We start from the raw sequence: 24,486 nt of genomic DNA, 5'->3' as shown, positions 1-24,486 counted from the left end.
ACCTTTTATAGTTTATTTTGTTTGCATCAATGCTAGTTGTAATAATAAATGTCAGAAAGTGCATTTGTAGTAGGAATTATTTTCAATGATTATCATCTCTGTCATCTAGCTATCAATTGTGTCATTAATTTTTCAATGTAAAATCTTAACTTCAATAAGCTAAAAAGACAACAGAAAACTATTGTTGATTTATAAAGAAGAAAGAGAGTGGTAAGGGCATTTAAGATTAAATTTTTAATTAATTGAAATATATAATTTTTTCTGCTATGTAAACAAATGTTTTACAGGATTATTTTACAGCTGATGTCTCCCCAGTCTTTGCCCATGCTAGGGCATTGTATCTCTCTACTTCTGAATCTGTCTGAGGCTGAGAAAATGAAAGAACTTCAAGTCGCTGCCCTGAAATGTCTTACCAGCTTTGTGCCAGGTAAACAAAAATCAAGATTATATAAACTCCTCAAAAAAAGAAATTCTGCAGATCAAGTTTGAGCATTAATTGCTATCTCTTTTGATATGATATTACAATACTTGAATTTAGTATCATTGAAAAGCCACTTTATTTCACTTTACAGTGATGCCCTATTTGTAATGGTTAATGTGCAATAGAGTTGAATATGGGGCCAAGTGAAATGTTGCAGAATGCATCGTCAACAGTGAACTCTGCCTTTGTCTGGAGGATGTATTGTGTTTGGTAATGATATTGAGGCAGTCATGTATGAATGCCAGTGGGGTATTCTTCTATTCTTTAGAAAATTAAACTTGTTTTTAATGATGTTGAATGTTGATGTGGTAATTGAGGAAGTGCAATGTGTTGTTTTCACCTTTTGATTGGAAGATGGAATGTGTTTTACTCGACTGATTGTGAGATTATTATTGAGTTTGAGTTTCATACAGATTATTGCAAGTTTGTCAGTTTTCCACTCCACCAAACACTCAATCATCCATAAATACAGTGGGAACAGTCTACTAATCAATGACAATGACTGCTTTGAAATCACAACTAAGATCTTAATTGTTCAAAAATGCTTTTTGATGTCATTTAAACTGCATTATTGTATTTTATCATGATTTAAACAAACTATAAAAGAGTCAATAAAAGGAACTAGCCATAAGTACAAATTGAAAGAAAAAATGGTAAGAACATCAAATAAAATGCTTGTAGCACTGAAGATTAGTGTAATTGTTCATCAAGAGTCAACAAAAATTCCCCCAAGAAAATGCAAATTATTACCTGTATGCTGAGATTTTAATTACAAATTTTGACTTGATTTTCATTTACATTTGAATTCTCATTCTTTAAATGGTATGTTTTTGTTTGTTGAAGATGATGATGAGTCGATAGTATACGGAGAAGCTTCTAAATGTTTTGCATCATTCCTACCTGGCCTCTCAGTGACGATCAGCAGAGTCATCTTAGCCAACCCAAGACAAGGGCAGGTAAGAGTGATGGATATGTTGGTGAATTGCAGTTTGGTCTACAACCAGTTCGTTTACTACCCAATTAGTCTATTCCCATATGGTCTACACCCAGCCTGTCAACCATCCACTTTGTCTTATAGTCATTTGGTCTAATCTCCAATTGATCTACTATCCATTTGGTTTATTGCTCATTTAGTCTAATTCCCAGTCTGTTTAATGCCCATTATGTCTACCATCCATAAGGTCTATTATTTATTATTAAATGATTATTAGACCATATGGATAGTAAACAATAGACAAATAGACAATAGACAAACTGGGAATTAGACTTATTGGAGATTAAACCAAATGGAAGTTAGACCAAATAACTAGTAACATAAATGGTCATTAGACCAAATGATAAGTAGATGAAATGATTATCAGACCATGTAGATAGTTGGGGGTAGACCATACAGGAGTAACAAGCATTTTGTAGATATTTCATTTGGTCATTCATTGGACTAGATGCTAAGAAAGAAGTAACTATGCCTGAGTTTACCTGCAAGACTCTCTATTTAACAAATGACTTGGCAACCGTTAATATTATTGTGACCAAACTTGGGTGAGAGATGCTTCAGAGGACCTTCATGTCCTAGTGATGTTCCCGGCCCCCCCACTCCGGGGTCGGAATGACCGCATGCGTGTTGCCAAAATGTCCGGTAAAGGGGTACTTTTCCTGCAAAAGGCCAGAGAATTGTAAAAAAAAGGGGTGTATTTGACTTTCACCCGGAGATTTCTTTAAAAAGGGGGTATTTTTTATTTTTTTCTCTCATCTCTTTGGACTCCTGAGAAATTATTCAGAATTTAGGGGGGTACATTGAGCATTTTTCTGAATTTAGGGGGGTCTCCAAGGCAGGAAAAGCCCGCAAAAAGCTCGCAAAAGGGGGGTTCGGAAATTGGCAGTCCTCAGATAGGGGGTGCTTTCAAAAAGAGGGAACGAGCATATGCGTACCCTGAATAACACTGAGTGGGTGGGCCGGGGTGATGTTACAGGTCATTTCCTAAGGTCAAAGGTCAATTTAGATTTACTCTACACCCCCCCCCCCAAAAAAAAAGGAAGAACACCTCTTATAAATAGTAACTTTGTATACATTATCCCTAGTGCAACCAAACTGATCAGGGATGTTCTTAGGCTACATTTATGTATTAGTTTGTCACAAATGGGCAAGACACAATCGGATTTTGCTTTGCTTGATATTCTAAGTCTTTTTTTTCTAAAAGAGTAGCCTTTATCTGTCAATCAGATATACAACTCAACATAATTATCAAAGAAAGACCTGTAGGCAAGGATTATAAATAATACAAAAACTAATACAACAAACTCCAGACCAGAAAAACATCAGTCTACAAAAAACTTCTAAAATCTTCACATTGTTCAGTGCTTCCAACATTTTGAATTACTCAAATATTCTGCTTTATTATTAAAGAATTATTTATAAATGTACTTCAGATCCCCCTGCAAGTAGTATATTGTGTGCTATGCATTTGAATGTGGACAAGAAAAGTCTTTAGCATTACATTGTAAATCAGTTGTCTTTGAATAGGTGACATATGCTTATTATTACAGAGGAGGAAACCAAGTAGTCATTTTAAATATAGAAAATGTAATTTATGGTTATATATTTTTTCACTTGATGCTGATTAATCTTTTCTTTCTTTTTTCACATGCAAGAATGTGACAATGGTGAGTAAAACACACATTTTGATGCAAATATACGTACCTGTTGAAATTATTTTTGATATGATATTTTCAACATATGTTGTATTTCTTAATTAATTAATTACAAAATTATCCCCCAAAACATAACTCAGTGCTTTATATATATTTGTGTGTGTTTGTCTCATGATTCTTCATAACTTTTTTATGAAATTTTTGCTCTATGGAGTGTCTGATGTAGAACACTTAATAAATTTAAGCAGTCTAACTTCATAAAAGCCCTCTTGTACCAAATCAAGATATATTTTGTATGATATCATCCTAAATGGATTTTGAGAATTTCAAGGGAAAAATGCAATAAACTCTTGAGGTTGTATATTGCACCAAATTAACATTATTGTTGTTACTTGTTTATTTATTTAATTAATTATTTCATTCATTTATTTATTTATTTATTTATTCATTCTTTTATTTGTTAATAATGTTTATATTTATTTAATTATTACTTACTTATTCATTTGCTTTTTATTTAACAGTTTCAATTGAATACAACTGTAATGGATGGTCCTTAATTTTTTATAAATTATTTTACCCAGAATGCAATTGAATGCTGGTCCAAACACATCTCCATGGTGATGGATGACAGACTCCTCCCTCTGGACAAAACTAAAAAATCTGAGGATGTGACAAAGAGACAGCTTCTCCAAGATGGTGAGGAGTCGCTCCTAGTTTCCAAGACGGAGACCTGGCTCACTGGAACCGCATCCAAACTGGACATTCTCATCGCTAAGATTGTTACCATGGTAACCAGTAGAAGCTGGAGAGTGAGGCTTGCTTTGGTTAGGTTTGCAGAAACTCTCATCATCAGAACAAAGAGGTAAGTGAGTGAAGGATTAAATGTAGATATTAGAAACTGTGCCTATCTTGAGTAAAACCTTTGATTGAATCCTTGTGACTTTCATAGATATGGTCAGTGTAGGAGCACCAAAGTATTTACTTAAAATTCCACCATGGGCAGCAGAAATTGTTTTGATATACAATCTCCATTTCTTCTCTCGATTATGAGTATGATGTTATGAACTGGCACATTTCCACACTGCCCAGTATAGCTCCTTGTTATAGGTATCAAACTGAAAATTACATGTCCATATTTCATGAAAGTGGTGCTAAATACCAAACTGTGTGTAAACACATTGTGCATCAATTTATGTCTGAAAATGTTGTATTCTTTCTTCCCAGTTGAAGTGTTAAAGATAAGGTTGAGTTCTGGGAAGTGGTGAAAAATAATTTGTGAGCGTTATCATTCTTATTATGCAAGTGTGGAAGAACATCAGATAGGACATGTTCCCTGAAAAGCATGGCTCTTCAAATGCCTTCATATTCTAAATATGTCATGTAACATCGTAAAACTCGGGGGTGGGATTTTTACGCCACGTGTTCGTGTAGTCCCATATACATCTTTCTGTGTACAGTGTTTGTAACTTTACCAAGACTTGGCCAAATTTCTTATCATTTTGATGATTCCAGAACCTTGCAATACACACAAATTCTTATATGCTAGATGATCAACCTTTTCTGGTCGATTCCACACCGTTTATTTCACAATGCAATCGCATGACCAGAACTCAACTTCATCTTTAAATAATATTAGTTTCTTGTTTTTATGATTATCAAAGCAATCCTGCTTTAAAATATCAAACCAAATAAGCTTCTAGGAAATTGCAGTATCTAAATCACGAAAAAATTGCTGGCATATATATCTTCACCTATCAAATGCTGGAATCTCAGATCCCCTGACTTTTACCTTTTTGTTTGTCAGAAGTTGAAATGATATTGTGTAACATTAAGCAAGTTCGTAATTAAAGCCAAAGAAGAGCTCCTCTGCTCTGCTCAGCGCCGTCTGCTAAAAAGACATGCAATACACAAAAAAAAAAAGCAATTTCCATTTTTAACAAGACTTTTTGCTGTTTGCTGTAAAAGCCACTTATTTCTGCATCACTAATTATGAAAGCACTTTACTGTTTGTATCATATATTGTCAATATTTGTTATTTTACCAGTAAAAATGATAATGCCATGATTGCAGTTTTCCACCCCATGTGTCTCACTTCTGCCCGTTTTTCTAGCTCCATGTCCTGCAGCATGGGCAAGGTGTTGGAGGTCTTGGTCAGTCTGGCCCAGGACAGATATGACCAGGTGTCCAGCCCTAGTCAAGCCATCCTGAGGTCAATGGCTAAAGAGTCCTTGACCGTAGAGAGTAGAATGCTGAGTGAGCTATTGGAGGATAATCTTCATAGACTTGTCACTCTACTACCAAGGATCATCAGAACAGCAGGTAAGAACAAGATGGCTTATGTTTAAAGGTAAAGACCAGTATTGGAAACGCCCCAATTTCAAAAATTGAAATGGAAGCTCTCATTACCAATCATGTGAAAGAATATGTTTTGACTAATACATCATGATAAAAAATTTGCTGGGATACCGCCTACTAATTCATATATTTGGTAAATTTGTTTCTCTCATGGTCTGTGAGAGATATAGGGTAGTCCCATATACATCTTTCTGTGTATAGTGCTTGTGACTTTACGAAGAATGGGCCAAATTTCTTATCATTTTGATGATTCCAGAACCTTGCAGATGCTAGATGCTAGATGATCAACCTTTTTTGATCGATTCCACCACGTTTCTTTCACAATGCAATCGCATGACCATAACTGGTCTTTACCTTTAATATAACTGATAGTAAATGTAATCAAATGTAATTAAATGTAATTAAATGTTATCAAATTTAATCAAATCATAATTGGTTTCAACATGAAGGATAACCTTCATAAACTTGTCACTATGCTACCAAGAATTATCAGAACAGCAGGTAAGGAAAAGACAGCTTACAGTTAGTATAAATTGACAGTAAATGTAATAAAATACTCTAAGCTTCAATTTCAATTTCAAATTTCAATTTCAATTTCAATTTCAATTTCAATTTCAATTTCAATTTCAATTTTAATTTCAATTTCAATTTCAATTTCAAAAATGGTTTTTATTGCTTGTAGGTTCATTGCAGTTTGGTCTCCAACCGGTTCGTCTACTACCAAATTGGTCTATTCCCATATGGTCTACACCCAACCCTCTGTTATCCACATGGTCTAATAATCATTTTGTATGCTTATTGTTTGGTCCATTGATCATTTAGGCTAATAGTCATTTGGTCTAATCTCGAATAAGTCTACCTTTACTTCCCATTTGGTCTATTGCTCATTTAGTATAATTTCTAATCGGCTTAATTTCCAGTATGTCTAATGCTCATTTTGTCTGCTATCCATATGGTCTAATAATTATTTAATCATATCATATTCATCAAATGATTATTAGACCATGTGAATAGTAGTAGAAGAACTGGTTGTAGACAAACTGACAACTCACCGTCTTGTACATATATCTTTTGTAAGACACACATGTACATACACAGTGTATGAGAATATGTTATAGTAATGGACATATAATGATATTGATGAGATATAAAAGAAGACCATGGGACAACAGATACAATGAAGATTTGAAGGAAGAGATCAGGAAACCAAGTTTCAGAAAATTATCATTGTGTCTACATAAATCCCTACTATCAGCATGTTTATAGGACATTATTAAATAAAATATGTAATAAAATTTGTTTTAATGCCCCCTTCTCTTTTCATGATTGCCTGTAATGCCCACAGATGATGAGGAGAAATTGTCCACTGTAACTGCTATGGTTGGATACGTCAAGCTGCTCGGTAAGCACATTATTATTGTGTTGTGTAAGGAACAGTATTTTACAATTAATTCTAAAAGTAATAAAGAATGTTTCTTATAATTAAATTAACTATCCTGCTGCACATACTCATTTAACTCCTGGGTGAAGAGGAACGATGTAGATGCAGATAAAATGCCATGCTTAAAGGTGTCGTGCCGGGGCTTGAACCCACGATCATTACATTCCCAGTCAAGTGATTAATCTGCATGACTGTGATCATACATGTACCGCTTGTATATAAGGTGAAGGCATATCAGAAAGACTATTTCCAGGAGGCACCATGGCTCAGTGGTAGAGCAGTGGTCTTGTAACCAAGATGTCCCGGGTTCGAAACCAAATCGATGCACTCATGCTCTTTGGTAAGGAATTAATCCTCATAACCAAGTCCCTCAGAGAGAACTTAAAGCCGTGGGTCCCCTGGTTGTTACTAACGAGCTTATACATGCTTTTTTTACATTTACAATTACGGAGAGAAGATACATGTAGCGGCATTTAAACAGTCCAGTATTTGTATAATATAGATACACAATAATAGAATTTAGATGATTCTAGATCAAGTCTCATGGTGACTGCACTCTCTTGTCTGAGATGAAGTAAAGTCCAAAGTTTGTAAATATTAACTGTTTATTTCATCTAGTAGTAGTAATTATTAATAGGAATACGATTTATTATTCCTAGCAGTTGCAATAAATAAATAAATAATAATGATAATAACAAAATTCTTTATCTTTCACAGGTCACAGACTGAATTCACTTCTCAACTCAGCCCCTCACTTGAAGAGATTATCCATAGCTTTACTACAAGCTCTAGAGCTCAGCATAAGGGATACAGGAATCTTAGAAACTACACCAGCACCTCAAACAGGTACATGTAGTACTGTCATCCAAAGGAGCATGCATGTTGATCTAAGTTCTATTCCCACATTTGATTAAGAATACAAAAAATGGATACTTGAAGCACAAATTAGAAATATAAGATGAAGAGAAGCAGTACACAGCTTTGCAAAGTTTTGAATGACAAAAACTAAATGTTGACAATATTCATTTTTTTTATGTTTCTTTATTTATTTATTTGTTAATTGTTTGTAATGGTCCAATGATTTAAGTTTCCTATTCCATATTCGTTGTTTTCATTACTACGATTTAAAGGGGAATTGTTGTGTTTTACTGCAAGCCATTTGCTTTTTACAGCGATTTCCCAGGCGCTTTTTTAATATACATTGTATCTTTTTATTTTATGAAATTAATAAATTGAATTGATAAATTGAAATCGAGCAGGTGTAGGCCTACTGATGCAATGTATAATTCTTATTTTTCATTTTGTTAATACTTTATTTCTTTTTTTACATTTGATGTTTATAATATTATGGAATAAATTGTATTATTCTAGTTGTAAACCTGACCCCTTTAGTCTGTGCTGCTTTAGTTAATATATACCAATAAAAACAAATGTATGAATAATTATATCAACTCTATTTTAATTTATATGAGTTAATGCCTTCTGATTCTCTCAAGATGATACACAGTATGCATTTGAAATTCAGTTTTTTAAATACATCCAAATGTCTTTATATGTTTGATTTTGTTTGTTGCTTTGTTTTCTTGAAGACCTGAGTGATGGTGAGGTCAATAGAGGTCATTCAAGAGACTTCAAACATTTCTCAGACCACAAGATCTATGAAGGGATCTTTCAACTGTGCCAACTACTAGGGCAATATGGTGAGTCACGTTTGCTTGTTTGTGTGTATATCTCAATCTTTATGGTATTAGTTGATTAATGCTGTGCTTTGATACTTTCATAGTGAATAATACCTCTTAGCAGCAAAAGCTCTCAATCCCACAGACGGAGAGAAAATGTCAGTTCTTGGGAAATCAGAGTTGTCCCTCACACTCATCATAAGTAGCCAGATGCGACAAAAGATTTTAAATTAGAAATCTGTTTCTGGTGGCAGAGCGCAAGTAAGGTGCCCACGTCCCGTGCTATGCAGATTTTGAGCTAAGCTGGGCTCTGTCTTATAAAGACTTGTAATTGATCAAAATCAATTGGCAAGTCCCCTCATCAATCGCAAGTTTGCGGTCCCCTATCTCTTATGTACATAGTTGCAATTGATATCAATCACAAATAAGTTGCTATTAATATCAATTCTTTATAAGATAGGGCCCTTTTGTTTAATACAGGATGCACTCAATGCTGTCATCATTAATATTTTGACTGTGTGGATCATGTTTGCAGGGAACGTTTCGCTCCTGATTGATAACTTCTTGTCCTATTTCCACGAGTCTCCGTCCTACGTGAAACAAGCCGCCATGATCATGAATGAGATCATGCAAGGAACGCTCCTCGTTGCTAATGACGATCAGCTCTCTATCTGGCAAGACAAGGAGAAGCAGGAAGAGGGAGATGAGAGAATAGAGGATGCACTGACAGATGCAGAAGAATTGAAATCTATAGTCGGGTAAGAGTGCAGATTTTAAATAGTCAGATCTTGGTTGCAGAAACAGAAATAGAAATGGTATTTCAACTTAGCCCCCCCCCCCCCAAATGGTCTTTGCAATGTGATGTACGTATACTACTTAAATCTTAGGGCAAATCCAAGCTCTTTTGTTAATACATTACTGATCACATCTTGGATTTGGCATGAAGTTGATTGATTTAATACCGTAACTCACTTAGTAGGTTATTTACAAGCTCTTCTTCCCCTAGACTGAAATATCATTGTTTTTTCCTGTCTCATCTCTCCCTTTCTCTCTCTCTCTCTCTCTCTCTCTCTCTCTCTCTCTATTATTGTATTACTATGATATATGGATAGATTTGAAAGACATATTGTTTTTGTGATTGTACTCTGTGAGCTCCATACCATTCAACCCTTGGGCTGCTGTGTGGATTTGATTATAAATACCATTTCAATTCAATTCAATTTAATCCAATTCTATAGCCCTATAGAGCTGTGATCAGACCAAATATAAAGTGGAGTGACACATGTCAATTCATGTTCAAAATTCCACAATACTTGGTAACATATGGAACACAGAAATGCCCATCTACCTTGGAATTGCCAATAAACTGTGCTACACGATATTTTATATTTTTGATTCATGAAATCCTGTTCAGTGATTGGTCAACATAGCATCATGTGACCAAACATAACGTTGCTATGATGTTACCGATAAGCAAAATGTGCTATACCGTGACGTCATTCTATACCATGTTTGACGTCATAGATACATAGATCTGATCGATCAAGATCAATGTGCTATCGGTATCATGCATTATTTCAAGCCACTAGTGAAATTACGGATTCCTCGGTCACAGAAATTGTTTATTTTATGAAAATTTGTTTGACAAATACAAAACAAATATATCATGCACTATTTCAAGCCACTAGTGAAATTATGGATTTCTCAGCGACAGAGAGTGCTATTCCTGCCACCTCGATCCATAATTTCAACTAGAGCCTCTCAGTGCATGGTATATTTGTTTACTAATCAATACTCTTTTTGATACATTTTGCAGTATGCTACTTGATGAGTACCTGTCGCCTTCATGCTGGGATGTTCCTACTACCCAATCATCTCCTCCATCTACAGCTCCATTGTCATCGCCCTCATCATCATCATTGTCATGGCAACCGTCCACTCCTTCTACCCACCTGATACTAAGGAATGCATCATCATCATCTAGAGATTCATTGACTGTATCACAGATGAATCATAATACGCTTCTGAAATGTATTCTCTTGGATGGGATTGCGGTGTTTGCTCAGGTGAATTTTAATCTCTCTCGGTTGGTTTTGGCCCTTGTTCTGTCATTGCTGTATACTAACACTGCATGCAACATACTGGCCCGAATTCACAAAGGAGGTTTGTCGACAAACCTTGGTTTTCGTACGTCATATGACGCCTTTACGCGTTTTTTACAAACCTGGTTTGTAAAGAACAAAAGGAGGTTTGGCGAAACAAAAGGAGGTTTGAGCTCAAACCTTGGTCTGAGCTCAAACCTTGCTTTGTGAATTCGGGCCACCATGTTTGTAGAGGTGTCGTGGACGAGCAGATAAGTCACCGGACTGTGGATCACAAGGTCCGCGGTTCAAGTCCCACCGCGGCTCTAATGTCCTTTGGCAAGACATTGATCTACATTTGCCACTCTCCACCAAGGTGTTAAATGGGTACCCGGTAGGATGCATAAGCTAATGTGCTTAGATTAGCAAGTGTGCGCTTGTAAAAATGACGCCTGGCTGGAATACTCCCCATGGAGTGGAGAATGTGCATACATTGTGTGCGGGTAAGCCTGAATCCGATGACCGGGGTAGTAATATATATATATATATATATATCTGTAAAGCGCTTTGAGAGGGCCTTCGGTCCTGAAAAGCGCTATATAAGAACTTGCTATTATTATTATTGTTTATATTTTACCTTTTTTGTTGGACCCTTTTTTTCCCTCTCACTTCAGTACCTTTGACAATTCTCGCACTCATTGTTTACTATATGACATTGTATTTTTCTTTCTTTCCCCTATTCAGTTTTTGCACACACACAAACAAAAAATGTATACTGTGTATTTTTATTTTGATGGAAATAAATGACACTGAACTGAACTATTTATTATCATCTATGATATTTAATACTACAACTATTACTATTAATATTGCTTTTATTATTATTATCATATCCTGCTTTTTCTTCTTTCTTTATTCTACATGGTGTACAGGTTTTAGGAGCTCAGTTTAATCAACTATTGATGCATTGTCTCTACTTAGTACTTGAAAGAATGGCGGATGAAAGAACATTGGTGTGGTTAGTCAACCGGTTTTCATTTCAGTTAGTTGAGGTATTCTGTAAATATACATGTATGAAGTATGAAGACATTTTATTTTGTGATCACAATAGCACTTATATATATTATATAATTATATATATTGGCCATGTAAACCTAAAATTATTTTCAGGGCAGATGGTTTTAGTTTTGACATGCATTGGTAGACTATTAGACTACTCTAGGAGAAGCAGAATTGCAGTGTATTATAACATTAATAATAATACTTGATATAAACTGATATGACATAAAATAATAGCACTACGATTCTGTGAAGACTGTAATATGAATCTTGTAGGAGATGAATTCCATATAATTATGAAATGTGACAAGTATAAAGATTTACGAGTAGATTTTATAGAAACAATTAGTAATCTGGAAGAAAATTTTTGTAATTTGGATAGTCAAGAAAAATTCATATTTATAATGAGATTAGATAATGAAGTTGTAATAGATAGTTTTTCTTTGTTCACCAAAAACATAATTGCAATGAGGGGTAATTTTTAGATACTATATGTTATAACAAAGTAGTCGTGTACAATCTTATGCTTTTGTTTTAGTTCTCATTTACATATTTCGTATTGCATGACTTATTTTTTATTTAGAAAGGTGTTGTAAATGTTTTATATTATGTTTTATATATCGATTGTTGCATTACATTGTAAAGTGATTATAACTATGTCTATAAACAGAATATTGATGTACATCAATGATGTTTAATAAATACAATACATGTATCTATAAAATGCTGGGTGTATCATAAGGTGCATGTACAGACAAAACAGTGACAATGGAGAACTCTCATATAGTTTGAAGTATATCGATTCAATGATATCTTTAGATTTGTTATTCATCCCTTTCCTGTGGTGAGCCAGAAGTTCATTGAAAATTTGTAAAAAGATATGACCTAATGCCCTTTTGATTCTCTACAGATGATGTACCTGTAGTTAGGCAAATAGTAGAGAAAGCATTTTTCTTTTCCGAAAGAAAAATTCATATTGATACATTTTCATTAAATTTACACAATGAATTGTAATCTTACCATCTTATTTTTCATGATTTCAGCCAGCATGCCCAGGCAACCCTTGCCATCATTTCCCAGGCCTGTGGATACAGGTAAGTGTCATTCATTGATTTATGAAGCATTCCGAATGGACATCAATATATACTGCCATAAAGAAATGTGTGGAGGAAGATGCCCGAAAATCTTCAAATCATAAACAATATATATTTGGTTAGTTGTTGTCGTTTTAATTTAAGTGTAATTTTTTACCCACATCGCTACCACTGCTTTAATGTTTTTTCAACTGCGCCAATTTTTGGTGAAGTCGCCTTGGTGTAGATTGATTTCCAGTTCCTGTACCCATGCATCATCATGCAGGTTGTGTCATGCCGTTAGTGGTGCATTGTGGGACATGGCTGTCGACACATCAGGACATTGTGAGCAGCAGACGGCAGTATATGTTAATCTGAATTAGTGTCAGTAGAATACTCTGTCTTTAAATTGTCCACATATCACACGCTTTGCCCAAATATCACATGCTTTGCCCTACATATGTAAAGGCTGCAGCAGTTTCAAATTAAAAACAGTAACTCAAAACTGAAAATATGTTGAAGTGGCCTAAAACAGACATCTTATTGCAAAAGCAATTTCTTGCAAATCCAGTCGTAGCCAGATTAGAAGACTTCAGAAATGTTAACAATGTCTTGTTTTTTATTCAGATCAATCAGTGAACTCCTGCTGATGAATGTAGACTACTTGTCTGACTCTGTCTCAGCTCGTCTCAGGCATTACGAATGGAACCTCAAGGCACCATTGGTTCTCAAGGTCACCTTACAACACAGGTAGGTCATATCATTGTCACCTTCTAATATAATTCAAACCTTGTCTGACTCTGTCTCAGCTACTTTCAGGCATTACGAATGGAACCTCAAGGCACCATTGGTTCTCAAGGTCACCTTACAACACAGGTAGGTCATATCAATGTCACCTTCTAATATAATTCAGACCTTGTCTGACTCTGTCTCAGCTCCTCTCAGGCATTATGAATGGAACCTCAAGGCACCATTGGTTCTCAAGGTCACCTTACAACACAGGTAGGTCATATCAATGTCACCTTCTAATATAATTCAGACCTTGTCTGACTCTGTCTCAGCTACTCTCAGGCATTACGAATGGAACCTCAAGGTACCATTGGTTCTCAAGGTCACCTTACAACACAGGTAGGTCTTATCAATGTCACCTTCTAATATAATTCAGACCTTGTCTGACTCTGTCTCAGCTCCTCTCAGGCATTACGAATGGAACCTCAAGGCACCATTGGTTCTCAAGGTCACCTTACAACACAGGTAGGTCATATCAATGTCACCTTCTAATATAATTCAGACCTTGTCTGACTCTGTCTCAGCTCCTCTCAGGCATTATGAATGGAACCTCAAGGCACCATTGGTTCTCAAGGTCACCTTACAACACAGGTAGGTCATATCAATGTCACCTTCTAATATAATTCAGACCTTGTCTGACTCTGTCTCAGCTCCTCTCAGGCATTATGAATGGAACCTCAAGGCACCATTGGTTCTCAAGGTCACCTTACAACACAGGTAGGTCATATCAATGTCACCTTCTAATATAATTCAGACCTTGTCTGACTCTGTCTCAGCTCCTCTCAGGCATTACGAATGGAACCTCAAGGCACCATTGGTTCTCAAGGTCACCTTACAACACAGGTAGGTCATATCAATGTCACCTTCTAATATAATTCAGACCTTGTCTGACTCTGTCTCAGCTCCTCTCAGGCATTATGAATGGAACCTCAAGGCACCATTGGTTCTCAAGGTCACCTTACAACACAGGTAGGTCATATCAATGTCACCTTCTAATATAATTCAGACCTTGTCTGACTCTGTCTCAGCTCCTCTCAGGCATTATGAATGGAACCTCAAAGCACCATTGGTTCTCAAGGTCACCTTGCAACACAGGTAGGTCATGTCAAGGTCACCTTCTAATGTCATTCACACCTTGACCAGTATTGAACACTTCAGGGCCCTGTTTCATAACACTGCTTATCAATAACAAGTTACAATAATTGTAAGCTACTGAAATAGTGGCATGTGATTGGCTGAGGGCAAACTTGTCATAGAAATTTAGCATTTTTTTATTGATTACAAGTTTTATGAAACAGGGCTCTGATGCATTGGGTCAAACAATGCAGGTATTAAGTATTAGTCTGAACATAGAATACAGCTGTTTGCAGAGCTTTAGGAGTGCAGAAAATTTTTTCGCGTTAATCTCCAACCATGATCCAGTATATTGATAACATATGATGATTACAAACTTGATTTTAAATGGATACAGTTTAGTTTACTGTGTTCAACTGGGATGATATTTACGTTTCAAAACAAAATGAAAAAAGTTAGCCTTTGAAGAATTCGTGCTCATTCCCATTTATGCAACACATTATGCTAAATAGATCAAGCTTTTGTTAAGCATAGGTTTCCTACTGAATTTATTATTCTAATTAATTGTAGTTCTGATGTGAATGCTTGATCTGGTTTCATAAAATATTTTTGAAATATTTTTTCTTTTGCCCTTTTTCTCTTCAGCACATGCGACATACTGCCTTTGCTTCAGGATACCATTGAAGAGGTACAGTATACATGAATCAATCTGCCATAGATTTATAAACAAACTTGATTAGAACAAACAGAATAATTGTTTTTCTTTGCATACCAGTAAACAGGCTTCTTTGATAATCTGTACTTGTTATTAATTAGTGAGAGGACACATATCTTTGTAATGTAATGCTCATATCTATTCAAATGATGTGGCAAATAAATGGAAAGGGCATGGAAAGGGAAAGGTCAAGTAATGTCATGTTATTTATAAATTTCTCATGTACAGTATGTGGATAAATTTTACATTACACTCGTTACACAATTACAAATCTCTCAATCTGATATTATATCTCAAACCTCATATTATAGTAAAATTTAAATCCGAGGTGCAGCATTCATTCTTCTAATGTTAAGACACATGTGTTGAAGTCTATGTGCTTTTCAGACTTCATGATAACATGACCAACTCTGTTAAACTATCTATCCTTTTTCAAACCTACATGTACCTTGAGTAATGCCCTCCAGTATAAATATATGAATTAAAAAAAGAAGTGTTTTCTGTCTGGCTTGCTCGTAACACACTGTATGCACATTCTCCACTCCCTGGGAGCATTTGAGCCAGAGGCCATTTTACAGACGCTCACAATACTGAGCAAAGCACATTAATAGGGCATCCAATTGGTACCACTGGGTGAAGAGTGGCAAACATAGATTTTCTTGTAATTGAATTTTCGTGTCATTTCAGGTCTTTCATCTCATGGACGATCACCACGGCGACCATGCCACATCGTTGATGAGTGTTCTTCAGTCTCTGGTGTTAGCTATCAATAGATGGTTTCCTGTTTCCAGTGAGGAGGAAGTATGTACTGAGGTACTAAGGTAAGATGTCAGACTTAATCATTCATTTCCTTTGTAAGATGCACCAAGCAACATAGTCTTAAAGGCATAGTTTAACAATGTTAAATCTGAGATGCATGGCCCTATGTGTTATCAGTGTCAGTGATATGGTGTAATATTGAAGTTCTAAAAAAATTGCACTTCAAATAGGTATTTTGTTTCAGAATCTGAGGCAAAGTTACTGAGTCACTTTAACCTGTTGACTACTGAATTCTTATATTCCCATAGACTTTACACAGGACCCACTTGGTTTCAGTATGCAGTGGGTTAAGAGATATTAAAGAGATAAACTCTGATATAAATGCTTGGATAAATTATTTTCCTTACATGAACTTTAATTACTGGGAAATATATGTGCATTCAAAATGTTGCTAACATTATCATGTATTGGTAGTGATTGATATATTTCTAGGGTAAAAAAAAAAATGCAGTAGGAAGATGATTGCAGGGCCCTCAGGGAGAACAGTATGAATAATAATGAGGCTACTCTGGGTAAAAAAGGACATTTTATTATTATTATTATTATTACACTTTAGCCTAGGTCGTCTTTGTGAATGTATTATAGGTTGGTTCAACTCTACATGAATTACCTTTGTCCTTTACAGCTGTGAATCAGATCAAGTCAGTTCCATCGTGGCATTCTGCAATGATTACATTCAGACTTTGAATAAAGCTGATGAAGATCTTAAGAACCTGGATTTGGAGATGGATCCAGAGAATACAAATGAGGCTGAAGATGAGGAGAAATGGATGGAGGAAGCAGATAAACCCAAGGAACTCCCTCTCCACATTAAAAATGTCAAACAGGTATTTAAATTTAAATAATCTACAACACAAGCTGGTGAGGGAAGGAATGACTGTGGGCCTTGATGATCACTATGAATACGACGGACAAAGAAAGCGGACAAAATATACAGTTCCTCAGGTAGACAAAGGAACATCCCTTCACTGCTATTATGTACAAATGTGTAGAACAGGTGAATATGCATGTGACACCTGTTCTACACATTTTTACATAATAGCAGTGAAGAGATGTTCCTTTGTCTACATGAGGAACTGTATATTTTGTCCGCTTTCTTTGTCAGTCATGTTCATAGTGGATGATGATTATGATGATGGCTTCTAGTATAGCACTAATACCTGTGTCTCTGCTGGCCTCTCATGGTGCTTGGACAACTTAGTTGCCAACTATTCCTATTTTGGAAGAATGATTCCTATTTTCTTGTCTTCAAGTTACTGTTTTGAACCCTAGATTCCTCTCTGTCTTCTCTTTTTCTGGAATATTCTGTGTAAAAAGTATACAAAGTAGACTGTATTCCTAATTTTGCGCCCTGAGATATTCCTAATTTTTGCTTTGAAAGGTTGACAGGTATGGTGAATGTTTGAATAGAATTGTTTGGATATAAAATGGTAATGATAACAAACTTAGCATACATGCGTGATATGTTAAATTCTGGCCAAAACATATATGGAAATTAGGCATCATAAAAGTCCAAACTTACATGATACTTTGATTTGTGAGGATTATTTGCTGCATGATTATAAATTCAGAATCACTTATATAGAGTACCGAAGCTGTGACGTCATAAAAATCTATTTTTAGAATTTCTCAATTTTTTCTTCATATTCCGAAAGAACATGAAAAATAATGCCCAAATGTCGAAAATCAATTGAATATGTTAAGTATTGGCTGAGATATGACCATCTGAATAAATATACTCCCCATAGGAACTCAGTGTTATATGCTCTGGCTCCTAATGGTTAGGAGCCAGAGCATATAACACTGAGTTCCCATAGGACAAACATGTATATTCATTCAGATGGTCATATCTCAGCCAATACTTAACATATTCAATTGATTTTCGACATTTGGGCATTATTTTTCATGTTCTTTCGGAATATGAAGACAAAATTGAGAAATTCTAAAAATAGATTTTTGATGACGTCACACTTCACCACTCTATTGCCATATCCCTGATTATATTTCACTCACTTTGTAGTTCATGATAAACAACCATGTTGAAAATCCTGTTCTTTGTTCCTTGTTTGCTGCAGGTGTTGGAGCACTGCGTAAATCTCATGTCTTCATCTAACCCTCGTCTGAGACTTCAGGTTCTTAGCACTGTCCAGTCTGCTGTAGAGGCACTTCATGCAGACCAAGGTACTGGAGCACTGTCTGTTCCTTGTTTTTGTGTCTTATATGTAACATTAGTATCATTATTGTTATTATTAAGTATTTGGCGTCACCTTTGCCTAGCAGGGGAAAAGCGAGGGGTATCTTCTCCTGGTATAACCGATTGGGGTTGTGCAGACTGACCACTACACCAGGGTTTTCCCCCTACACTTATACAAATAGTGCAGTGGGTCCTTGAAGCATTTGTCTGAGGGATAATTTAGAGTAATTATCCAAGGAGAAAGTATTGAGAGGGGTTATCCAACAGGATAAACTGTCCTAGGGGCGGATATCTTGGCATGGAGAGGGGAGGAAATAGGTAGTCCAGCCTTTGCGTTTAATTAATTTTGTTTATATTTTGTTATTGATCGATTGTTTTAATTCTGTTTCTATTTCATAGATGTGTTATTGCCTCTTGTCCACAAGCTATGGCCAGCCTTTGTATTGAGGTTTACTGATCAGGAGATTCTAGTCACATGTAAGGTGAGTAACGCAGCAATCCTCTTGTCTGAATTTTAGAAAACAGCTCTAGAATTGATGAATTATTTACTAACATTGGGGGGGGGGGGGGCGGGGTATTTTTTACACATATTTATAAAGTCATTCATTTACATTTGTTTATTTGTGACCAAAAAAAAAAAATCAATTTTACATTTAATAATGGTATATGACAATAAGTACATGTATAAATGTGTAAATATGATTTACACTGCAGCCTGAAAAGAAGGTTAAGACCAGAGGTGATTGAAACATTGGTTCATTGGTAGACTTCATGCTTGTCTGGCCAAAGGCTCATGCTGGTATGCAAGGCATTTCATCTTTAAAAGGTTTTCTTTATCCAGGTGTAGTAGAGAAATTCCTTGCATTTTTTTGGCACTGAAGGTAGATCAATTCTTCCTATCGCACATATGATGTTCAGCAGTAGATGGCGACCTTCTTCCCATACTATGACAGGCCAGCACGTGCACAGATACAATACCGGGGGAAGACGATGAGACAAGGTTTCTTCTGGCTTCCATAGAGAATGTACAGCAGTGTCAACTAATTCTATATTTTACTTAACTACTGTTCAGGTTTCATGAACTCCCCCAATGATTTGATGAGATCTATGTAGGCACCATTATAATCTGTTTCTTGTACGAAACTATGGAACTTTCCAGTTCTTGACCCAATGTATTTGTACGGGTACCAAAAGTGCCTTTGCCAAATATAACCATGGCTGGTGCTGCCCTCTATGGCCAAATACCATATTTGCGGTAGTGTCAATTTAAAGTGCTTGTTTTTTATGCTTGTGGTAATGCTACATTTTTATCAACATTGTTTGTAATAATGTATATCAAGTACAACTCTATATATTTTTTTCAATATTAAAGTTAAAAGTATGTTCATACTTCAATTTATCTTTCCTTTGTTTAGGCCTTTGAAACTCTTCTCACTTTAGCGGAAAGCTCCAGGGATTTTATCCGAAGAAGAGTTGTGAAAGATGTCTGGCCCAAACTCACCTCCTTCATACAGACTCATGCTGCAATGAGGTTGGTATTGTAACATACACGTACAGGTATGTGCATGTAATGTGTTTGAATATGACATCAATGAAAGAGAGATGTGTAAATGTTAATTGTAATTAATTACAAGGTACAAGATTGTTTCAGCAATTCTTAACCAAATTAAACAGACTTTTGGGGGATGTTGATACTTTGAACCCTAAATAAGAGGGGCCTTTTTGTGATTTTGTAGCCAATTTTGATCTTAATTTGATTTCTTTATTTTTTTGTCTTTCACCCTTGGATGAAAAATTTTTAATAGAATATTATTGTGATGTACCAGTTATTGTCGTGCATTATTCTTTGTGCAATATAGTGAAAAGGCTGGTTCGAGCTATCACCATACAGCTTACTACAAATTACAGCATTCCATTCTAGCTGGAATAGGTCAGCTATGTTTACAGGTAATATTCAACCTCCATTATATTCTGAAACATTCAAGTCAATTTGCCTCATGTTCTACTTATTCAGTTTAACTCAACGCTGGTTGTAAAGTCGTGATACACAACAGAAAAACTTAGATTGACCTCGGTTTGTACCCTTTGTTAAACAAAACTTTAGACCCCATTTAAACCCAATTTAAGGAGGCACGATGGCTCAGTTGTAGAGCAGTTATCTTGTAACCTGGAGTTGGTAGGTTCGAAACCAAGACAATGCGCTAGTTCCCTTTAGTCCTCATTACCAAGTCCTTCGGAGAGGACTCAAAGCAGTGGTTGGTCCCCTGATTAGTACTTACAAGCATACACTTGCATTTTTAGCAGTCGGGTAAAAAAAAAAAACGCAAACAAAACAAGCGGTGGGTTCGAATTTTAGTAGAATAAGGACCATGACCACTTAAAGTTGTCATGCTTAATGTCGGTGTAGTTCTTAGTACGTTACTATGTTCCAAATGACCTACCAATAATGACTGCTTATTACATGTCTATCTTGCACAGTAGTTACATCAGAATTGTTACTCCCAAGTTGAATGTGATCTTGTTTCAGTATACCTTCATGTAGGATTCTGTGATGCTCTTTTCTCATAGCCCTCCAAACTTTTTGTTGCATCCTTTCAGCCCTTACATGAGCCCTGTCTTATAATTCAATTTCAATTTATTTTTCCATTAAAAACATAATAATTACACAATGAATACATACAAAGAAATACATTGGAAGGACCCCTGAGAAAGCGAAGCTCATTAAGAGGGGCCCTGCACATATATAAACAAATAATAAACATAAATGAAATTTGAATAAAATTAATCAACAGGCAATACTGGTAGTAATAAAATAAAAAACTATACACCTATACCCATCCTTTCCAAGAAGTTGTGATTGATCCAAATTGATCATAAGTCCTCCAAGTACCTATGGTCAAGAGTTGCCATCGGAAGCAAGTAGCCATTGATTTTATTAAATCAATTGTAACTCTTTATCAGACAGACTCCAGAACTTTGTATTACCACATTATTTTTCTTTGACAGGTTGATATCTGTGAAGCAGACTTGCTGTTGATGGTTCAGGCTTGCATTCCCTACCTTAACGCATGTCAACCAGTAGGACTACAAGAGGTCAGTCAGATTCTATCACTTCACACTCTCTCTTTTTCTCTCTATTTCTTTCACTCTCACTGTCCTCATCTCCCCCTCCCTCTCTCTTCTATCAAATGCACTCACTCACTCACTCATTTATCTCTGTCTGTGTCACATACATTATCAACCAGTAGTGTTACTAAGGGCCACTCAATTTCCCAACAGGATTGTATAAGGTTGGACTCTTTTTCTCCACTCCTCTTTCTTTCTTACCACAACAAAAAAATCTTCAGCAGATTTGTGGGGAAATGTAATCTGTAGTATGTAACACAACAGAGAGAGGAGCAAGTAAACAAAGAAAAAAGAGTACTTATTTGTGAGAAAAGAATTTTGTCCACGAGTTCAATAATTGTTATGCTCTGTTTATATGTAGATGCAAATGCCTATACAGATGAAGATAATGTGATATAGTGTGTTTATATTTGTTCAAAACATTTTAGATTGGATTCATGCACAATGCACCCGATAGAAAAGAGTTATATAACGTGTAAAGTATGTTGTTTTTCTTGATAGGCTTGTATATCAGCGTTTGAGGGTTTTATCGGAGCCGAGCCTGATGCTGTATGGTTCAGTCTGCTTGATATAAGCAGCTCTTCATCATTACAACCAACTCATTCATGTTTTCCATCTATAAAGGTAACTTATTTAACCCTTTCAGTGCTGTGCTATGTTAGCATTACAGCCCAATTTTTAGTTTAGAATCATAATAGCAATAATAATTAAATGTTTTTGTATAGCGCATAACACATAGACATACTTGCATGTCTTTATGCACTTTACAGAATAGAATACAGAATATGTGGCAATGGCGTACTGCGTTCATAATTGTGGGATCTTACAAAGTGCTAAATGGATATGCTTTCAAATTACTTCTAAATTTTTCATATGTTTCTATATTTCTAAGGTATTCTGGCAAGTTGTTCCATAACACAGTGGCTGCAAATGAAAATTACCTTTACCTATAAGTGCCATAATTGCCCATGAAATGACTTTTTGGTGCTGCTAGAAGAACAGTTGAAAATTGTCAGTTTGCAGATGAGAAGCTGGTTTTGTTTAGCCCTTTGATACAAAATGATGATAAATCAGAGACCTTCTGAAAATTAAGATTTGTATCAATGTTATGGAATGAAAAAGGACCTGTCTAATAGTGGCACTATAAGTGATGATCTTGAGCGAAAGCATGAGGCTGAATATCCCCCTTTTTCATTTTTTTCCTTCAGTTTGCTGGTGACTCATCGAAGCAGAACACACAACAGTGGAGCAATATTGAGAAACTCCTGAGATGACGGCAGTCAATATAATTATGTCACAAGCATTCCTACCTTTCAAGAAATGAACCTTGATCTTATAAAGGCCTACATATGTAGAACACATGGTTTGTAGTTTGAGTCCCGCTGCAGCACTAATGTCCTTTGGCAAGACATTAATCAACATTTGCCACTCTCAACCTAGGTGGAGTAAAGGGGTACCTGGTATGAAGAAATTCCTTGAATGCTTTAGCACCTCATTATTAAAAGGCAGCTCAGTTACAGCCAGGGTAATTATATACTTTCTATTAAGTGTAGTAGAGTTTTTACCTACACTGTAAAAAGACCTAATATTATTATTACAAGTTTTTGAGGTTGATTTTATACATTCTGGCCACACAGGATTATTTTTTCAGGCGATTAGTACAATTCAAGTTTTTAGGTTAACAGCACCTAATGTAATTGAAGTTCTAATTACCAAGACAAATGCTAAAACCTGGGAGGAGTGTTTTTTCTTGTCATCTTTGAAAAGCATACACAAATCTAATTTTTTATCAAGTTAAAGGTCTCCTATTGACAATTTAACTTTGTCATTATTTAAGTTTTTTAATGTCAGTCTCTTAAAGATCTTGTCTTGCCCATATGTTGAGGGAAATCTCATGTTCGATACATGTAAATGTACATGTACACATATTGAAGGTCTAGTGGCAGCAGTTCAAATTTTCTTAATTTGGTTAATTAAAGGAAGCCTCACCCCAAGAAATAACTTTAGTTATTCTGAAAGATTTATTGTATTCTTGCCCATTAATCTTACAAGATTCTCCACCAAAGTGAATGAAGGAAGATATTCTTAGCATAATGTACATTTTTGCCATTTTCTGGATAACGTGATGTACTATGCGATTTTTGTTATCAACTAAATACATTAAAATTTATGGATGCTTCTTTCCCAGTTGTGTGTAGTGATGAAGTACTTCATTCATCTGCTACTATCTTTTGTAATACAATTTTCAGAATGCAAATTGCATATGTTACCCCGGTCCGGGGGTAAATAATATAAATTCTGAAAAGAAATGAAGAGGCTGGTCAGAATAAGTGTTTACTGTGAAGCATCAGGTATAGAACTCTTTAATAACATAAAGATAAACATGGAATAACATATTCCACTAATGAAACTAAATACAAGTAATACGGATTAAATATAAATATGAACACAGCTAACTCTAAATTCATAAACAACATTGGCATAGGCATCTGACTGCTTATCTTCTAATCTGAACACGGCTAACTGTAATTATAGACCAAGGTGAACCAGTTAAAAGTCGTTTTGTGTCTTTTTACACAATAACCCAACTTTCTCCAATATCCCAACCTGTCTATAGTCGCAGTAACCCTAAGATCCTTTTCTAAAATAATACCAAATTACTTTCTCAATTCTAACAAAACTCTTCTCTATATGCAGTAACAAAAGTATAATAAAAGATCCAAGGAATATATTCTAACAAAATCACACTCAAGCTTCAAATATGATATTAACAGTTAAAGAGAGAAACCAGAAATGAGAGGGATTAAAAGAGAGAGACATGAGAGAAAGAGAAAGAGAAAGCGAGAGAAACTACAAATGCATAACAAATCATTTATCAAAGACCTGAATCTTGAACTATGAACCCAAATTCTCTCTTTTCTACGATTTTCCCTCATTTGTCCAGTTGGTGG

General features: G+C 35.5%; 2 protein-coding genes across 2 annotated transcripts; both read left to right on the top strand.

The window, feature by feature from the left end:
• Positions 1-290: 290 nt before the first annotated feature.
• Positions 291-7,893, top strand: LOC115924598 (TELO2-interacting protein 1 homolog). Its single transcript, XM_030987165.1, has 7 exons — positions 291-427; positions 1,325-1,437; positions 3,131-3,142; positions 3,712-3,992; positions 5,241-5,449; positions 6,831-6,887; positions 7,644-7,893. The coding sequence occupies exons 1-7, from the start codon at positions 304-306 to the stop codon at positions 7,838-7,840; spliced, it is 993 nt and encodes a 330-aa protein (XP_030843025.1). The 5' UTR covers positions 291-303; the 3' UTR covers positions 7,841-7,893.
• LOC763566 (TELO2-interacting protein 1 homolog) lies at positions 7,885-23,991 on the top strand. Its single transcript, XM_030987499.1, has 17 exons — positions 7,885-7,897; positions 8,516-8,626; positions 9,141-9,363; positions 10,422-10,671; positions 11,619-11,704; positions 12,789-12,839; positions 13,446-13,568; positions 15,327-15,369; positions 16,084-16,217; positions 16,841-17,042; positions 18,291-18,396; positions 18,809-18,891; positions 19,825-19,940; positions 20,269-20,356; positions 21,416-21,502; positions 22,037-22,159; positions 22,744-23,991. The coding sequence occupies exons 1-17, from the start codon at positions 7,885-7,887 to the stop codon at positions 22,807-22,809; spliced, it is 1,905 nt and encodes a 634-aa protein (XP_030843359.1). The 3' UTR covers positions 22,810-23,991.
• The last annotated feature ends 495 nt before the right edge of the window (positions 23,992-24,486 follow it).

The sequence above is a fragment of the Strongylocentrotus purpuratus genome, unplaced genomic scaffold (genome assembly GCF_000002235.5).
Source record: "Strongylocentrotus purpuratus isolate Spur 01 unplaced genomic scaffold, Spur_5.0 spur5_scaffold_16, whole genome shotgun sequence".
In the NCBI taxonomy this organism is placed as follows: domain Eukaryota; kingdom Metazoa; phylum Echinodermata; class Echinoidea; order Camarodonta; family Strongylocentrotidae; genus Strongylocentrotus; species Strongylocentrotus purpuratus.
This window is presented reverse-complemented; position numbering and strand designations above follow the sequence as displayed.